The sequence below is a fragment of the Etheostoma cragini genome, chromosome 4 (assembly GCF_013103735.1).
Source record: "Etheostoma cragini isolate CJK2018 chromosome 4, CSU_Ecrag_1.0, whole genome shotgun sequence".
Taxonomy (NCBI): domain Eukaryota; kingdom Metazoa; phylum Chordata; class Actinopteri; order Perciformes; family Percidae; genus Etheostoma; species Etheostoma cragini.
In genome coordinates this window covers 2,401,041-2,407,040 of record NC_048410.1, presented here as the reverse complement: position 1 = coordinate 2,407,040, position 6,000 = coordinate 2,401,041, and the positions used below count along the sequence as shown (strand labels likewise).

At 43.4% G+C, this 6,000-nt stretch overlaps 1 protein-coding gene across 1 annotated transcript in view; it reads left to right on the top strand.

Moving 5' to 3' along the window:
• il17rd (interleukin 17 receptor D) overlaps window positions 1-6,000 on the top strand; it is a 32,767-nt gene that overhangs the window by 26,309 nt on the left and 458 nt on the right. The window contains exons 11-13 of the mRNA XM_034869476.1: window positions 2,241-2,495; window positions 3,304-3,840; window positions 4,501-4,793. Coding sequence (XP_034725367.1) covers window positions 2,241-2,495; window positions 3,304-3,840; window positions 4,501-4,793 — 1,085 coding nt within the window. The remainder of the gene's footprint in view (window positions 1-2,240; window positions 2,496-3,303; window positions 3,841-4,500; window positions 4,794-6,000) is intronic.

The window sequence follows — 6,000 nt, the reverse complement described above, 5'->3', positions numbered from 1 at the left end:
CTGTCTGTCTGTCTCTCTGTCTGTCTGTCTGTCTGTCTCTCTGTCTGTCTGTCTGTCTGTCTCTCTGTCTCTCTGTCTGTCTGTCTCTCTCTCTGTCTGTCTCTCTCTCTGTCTGTCTGTCTGTCTGTCTCTCTGTCTCTCTGTCTGTCTGTCTCTCTGTCTCTCTCTCTGTCTGTCTGTCTGTCTGTCTGTCTCTCTCTCTCTGTCCGCCTGTCTGTCTGTCTGTCTGTCTGTCTCTCTCTCTCTGTCTGTCTGTCTCTCTCTCTGTCTATCTCTCTCTGTCTGTCTGTCTGTCTGTCTGTCTCTCTCTCTCTCTGTCTGTCTGTCTCTCTGTCTGTCTGTCTGTACTGTGCTTCTATCAAAACTACTGAAGATGTTTCCACAGTGCCTATAGCTGTAGTTCCTCCAGTGGCCACTAGATTCTGCCAAAGTGCTTTGTAGTGAATAAATTCTCCAGAGACAAAAACATGAATATTTTAATTTATAAATAAGACGTTTTTGTGTGTTTTGGTAAGGCAAGGCAAGGCAGCTTTATTTGTAGAGCACATTTCAGTCACAGGGCAATTCAAAGTGCTTTACACAAAATCAGTTAAACAGATAAAACACAAGTACAAACAGTTAAAAATCATAAGCATTAAAAAACGATAAAACACACGAATAGACAGTTTAAAACAAAATAGAAACATTAGGACACATAAAACACAAGAATACAAGTTACTGTGCAGCATAAGAAATTTAAAGAAATGAGCATTCATTTAAAGAACGGCAGCATCAAAAAGAAAGGTCTTCAACCTTGATTTAAAAGAACCGAGAGTAGCAGCGGACCTGCAGCTTTCTGGGAGTTTATTCCAGATATGAGGAGCATAGAAACTGAAAGCTGCTTCACCTTGGTAGATATTGTTTCATTAAAATAAATGAAGGCTTAAACAGTTGAATGTTAGGGGGCTTTCTTGCTTAATTAATGTAGACGTCACAACCTCTCACATCGGTCTGTTTTCCTGTCTTTCAATTTATCTTTTCTTCCTTCATCCTGACCCTATCGGTTTCCCTCTCTTCTTCCTTCCTTCCTTCTGTCTCCTTTCCCATTTCAAACTTTTGTTTTCCAAACAATTCTTAAAAAGAGAAGAAAGTGTTCAAGGTTCAACTGAAGAGTGCCAAGGACTGTGCCCCGTTGTCCCCATATCTAACCCAATGTCCTTTTCTTCAGCTCGCTGTACAGACAGATAGGGACCACATAGGATAAGCAAAAAAGTAATAAATATACAAATAGTAACATTAAATAATATTATCAACTATTATCCTTCATTTCCACAAAACCAAGCAGACTAAACAGCCCATTTATGCCAATGTACAACATTTATACATACGACATATCCCTTCCATTATAGTGTTAAAATATGTGTATATCAGCCAGACTGTTGCTATAAATACATTAAATCTAAAATCTCTGTAGCTTCATACGAGTACGAGAGTTTGCTGATTTCCTATATTTATTCCTGCAATTGAAATCCACGGCTGGTTGTGTTAGCGCAACGTGACGGTGATTTGGCCTTTTGAACAGAAATAACACACAGTACAATGCTGTGATTGACCAGAATTGAGCATTCAACAAGGCTGTGTAATAGGCCTGCACGATTACTCGTGATAAAATCGCAATCACGATTCACCCTGTTCATGATTTCATTTTTGAACAACTTTGATTTTAATCACATTTTACGAGTCGGCCGCATCCCAAACGCTGCTACTGTCTTCTGTGAGTTTTAAACTTCGACTGTATTAAATTGGTTTTAAAGCGCTGCAGCCTAAAGCCTCCATGTCTACAGGCTTGTGGTGACGCCTAATGTGCTACAGGTGCCTAAAAATCTATGTCTGGTACTGCCGATTTGTTTTGTTTTATCATGGTTCATGTGTGTGATAAACATTGAAATCGTGGCAGAGAATTGTGATATCAATTCTAAGCAAAAAAAAGCATTTCCCCAAATCGTGCAGGCCTACTGTGTAATAAAAATTTAAAAAAGAAGTATAAATTGTAGCTGCTTTAATAGAACTGAAGGCTCGCCCAAGTTGAAAGAGCCCCAAGCTACAACCCGGTGTGTTAATTTCATAGTCGAGATAAACGGGCAAATAAGATTCCACAAATCTTATAAACTTATTTCATTAATTACCTAAACCACAGCTGGAGCATGGAATCAAGACTAAGACAATAAGCCTCCTATACATCTTCCCTTCTCTACCTGCAGCTACTACGTAGAGAAGAAGAGCCGCAGGGGGAAGACACCGGTCAGTCGGCGTAGTAACAACAGCAGCAGCAGCTCTCCGATTGGTGGATCGGGCGGGGACCTGTTCATTGTGGGCGTGGCCATGGTCGCTGAGAAGCTGCGGCTGGCGAAGCAGAGCGAGGGGGGCGGAGCTCAGGATCTGAACCGCTACATGACGGTTTACTTCGACTATTCCACAGAAAGTGACATCCCCACCATGTTGAGTCTGGCTCCCAGGTAAACACCACCCTGTGGACAAAATAGCAGAGACATCTTAAAAAACAACAGCAGCAAGTTAATAAGAACATAACAGTAAAACATGTTTGATATTTTGCATTCACTACAATATGTGATTTTAAACAAAATACGCAGAATTTGCATTTTTTTTCTAGGCATTAAATAGGATTGTGTTTTCATGTTGTATGTATTCATGTGTCCATTTTGGATCCCATTTCTAGAAGACAAATATCTTGACTTGCTCGGCTCAGAGGGTTATCTTTGATATCTTTGAGCTGCTAATTTAGTCGGTGCTCAGCGTCACCTTCGCAGGTGAAATCGACAAACAATGCTGACAGCAGATTGGCCAGTTGCATAAAAATAATAATTCACATATTTTCTCCACATCTTGCAGGCCCACAGTAGCAGAAAAACTGGTGTTAATTAATGAAAACGTGCCAGACAGATGGTTAGCACTTGTTTTTGGGGCATGTTTCCCTTTATTAGATAGTGACAGTGGATAGACAGGACAGGTGGAGGATGACACGCAGCAAAGGGCCGCAGGTCGGACTCAAACCTGGGCCGCTTCTTCTGGGTTGACTTTGCGTGTTCTTCCTGTGTTTGCGTGGGTCTCCTCCGAGGGCTCCGGTTTCCTCCCACCATAAAGACGTGCATGCTGGGTAACTAGGACTACAGTTGAACGGATCTGTTTGGCACAAACACTGGTGCAATTTCTGAAACTTATATTATTGTGCATTGTCCAAATAAAATAAATAAGTCTAGAAACCATGCAGTCCGATCACTCGGTCATGTTATTTCCTGTGTTTAGGTTTAAGTTGATGGACCAGTTGCCTCAGCTCTTCAGTCGGCTCCATTCCAGTCACTCCAATCTATCTGATCGTGACTCGCAGCCTCTCAATGTCTCCCGGAGGAACTACTTCAGGAGCAAGTCCGGACGCTCGCTCTACGTTTCCATCTGCAACATGCACCAGCACATCAGCCAGAACGCAGACTGGTTTGAGAAGCAGCTGGCTCCTTCAGGAGGTTCCTCGTCCTCTTCCTCCAAACATCCTCCTGTCCCTGCTGTCCCGGCTCCGAGTCCTCCTCCAAAGCCTCCCTGCCCCTCCTCCTCGTCCCTACCGGATCAGAGGTTTGACTCGGGCCTGGTGCTGAACGAGGTGTTGGTGAATACGCCGTCCCAGGAGGGCGGTGAGGGAGCATCGAGGAGGAACATGCTCCTGCTGGCCTCTGGCTCCAGTCCCAGCCTTAACCGAGGCCCCAGCCCCAGTCCTAGTCCCAGTCCTGGTCCCTGTCCCAGTCCAGGCCTGCCGCACTGCTCTCTGGCCACGCTGGGACCCACTTCAAGGTAAGGCAAGATCTAATACCACTGACCTCTGTGAAGGTTCTCCGTCATCTAGGTCCTAGTTATCCAAGGAAGGTTAAATATCAAGGAAAACTGGACTTTAGTTATAACTTCTCTAACTTCTTGAAGGTCTCTGATCCGAGAGGCTTTGTCACTTCTGAGTGAACGGTGTGTTACTACAGCCAGGAGCACTATCACCTTGACGACCCCACACAGGTTAAACCGCTGGGTTTCCCTACCGTTCAGTCACAACTGAAGAAGTCTCTCGGATAACCAAAGACCTAACGACCACAAAAACTATTGTTTTCACATTTTGTTGTGCAGGTAAACTCTTATTGTGTTGTGTTCTGAATGACACACACATCGCTCCTCGGGCACGCTAAACTCACTCGGCCTACATTTGAACGTATTTATTATAAGGGGAACTTAAAAGTTAAACGGGGAAAGTATTAAGGGACATTTCAAGGTGTTTTCACGGTTGATTTGTTTAACTGTCTCTCTGTTTTTTTTGTTTAATAAAAAGCAACATCTTTCCAAAAGTTGCTTTTTGAGTCATTGTGTTAAAGAATCGTGATTTAAATAATTGAAATATAATTGTGAATTTCTTTTTATCCATACTCGAGCAGCCCTAGACTGACTGCCGCTGCTCTTCTGCTCCTTCAGGTCCACTTCTGGAATATCTGGACTGTTAGCTGAAGAATCTTCCTCGTCCTCGTCCTCCTCGTCCTCCGCTCCCTCCATTCTCCAGGATGGGGTGTGCCCTGTCCACGCCCATGAAGAAGAAGAAGAAGAAGGGCATCATTCCCCTCCAGAGCTCCCGCCCCCTCGTGATTCGGGCATCTATGACTCGTCCGTCCCTTCCTCAGAGCTCTCCATTCCCCTAATGGAGGGTCTGTCACATGACCAGGCTGACTCCTCCTCCCTGGCAGACAGCGAATCATCTTCTTCGGGGCTGGGTAAGGCCGGCTGTTTGGCAAATACAACAGCCTTCTCACAAATGTCTTTATGATTTCATTTACTTTAGGGCTGTCAAAATGACCGAGATAATAAACAAGTTAACACCAAGCGCACCGAAAGAAAGACGGTGACCGCCATGGATGTGAAAAATAAAAGATAAAAGGCTAGATGGATATGGAAAAGTCTTTTTTTGAATGACAAGTTCAGTTTCTTTCAGAGCCCTCTCAGATGGTTCTCTTGACAGCACTAAAGCTATTTGCATGTACTGTTGATGTGAGTTACCACCGGAGCAATCCAGTCTCAATAGAACTTAAAAAAACCTGAAAAATACATTTAGAATGGATAAGAAATGTGCAATTAATTTTCTAGTAATCGCAAGTTAACTATAAATAATCATGCGATTAATTGCAGTTTAAACATTTTAAGCTACGTTTACAATGCTACGTTTTTAAGCAGAGCTTTGAGCCAAAAGAAATCTCTGTGCACAATTTAAGGCACGGATACCCGACGTTATTTATTTGATAACGTCGGCCCTGGAGGTAACGAGTCTCTCCTGGTTTTCTGACCACGGTCCGAAACGGAGCAATCGGGAAAGGTTAACTTTGAACATTTACAATTAAAGAGCTTATTAGCGTGCGCTTGTTGCCCCAGATGAGCTGTTGACATTTCCGAATGCCTTCCTACAGTTGCTTAATAAAAGTGGGCTTTCCACACAAAAATGTAGCCTACATGTGTCATTACTGTGGGAAAAAATCTAATGTGAACTGTGTCGCGCTTGGACACATTTTTTTTTAATGCCTGTTGAGTTCGGGCCGGGTTCGGTTGGACACAGACGGAGCTCGGACAGAAGAATTTGGCCCAGTTCGGACTAAAAAAAGTACCTATTAACTGGTACCAGGGACTTTTTTTTATGCAATAGAAAACCAAAAAAGGCGAGTAGAGTAGAGGTGAGTCGAGTAGGTACCATGCAGTGTAAAAACGCCATAACAAGTATTTTATTAGAACTAATTTCTGTTTTAACTAACAAATCCAAATCGCACATCCGGTTGACATTCTCGTATACTGGGCGGGTGCTAGTAGTTACCATGGAAGCGTTATAAGCTTAGTCTCAGAGAACGAGACGTCACGACCGATGAGACCCAAAACGTTGGGGTCAGTAGGCTATTGGTGTTGCCAAATGTCTCCGTAACCCTGGCGATTTCCAAA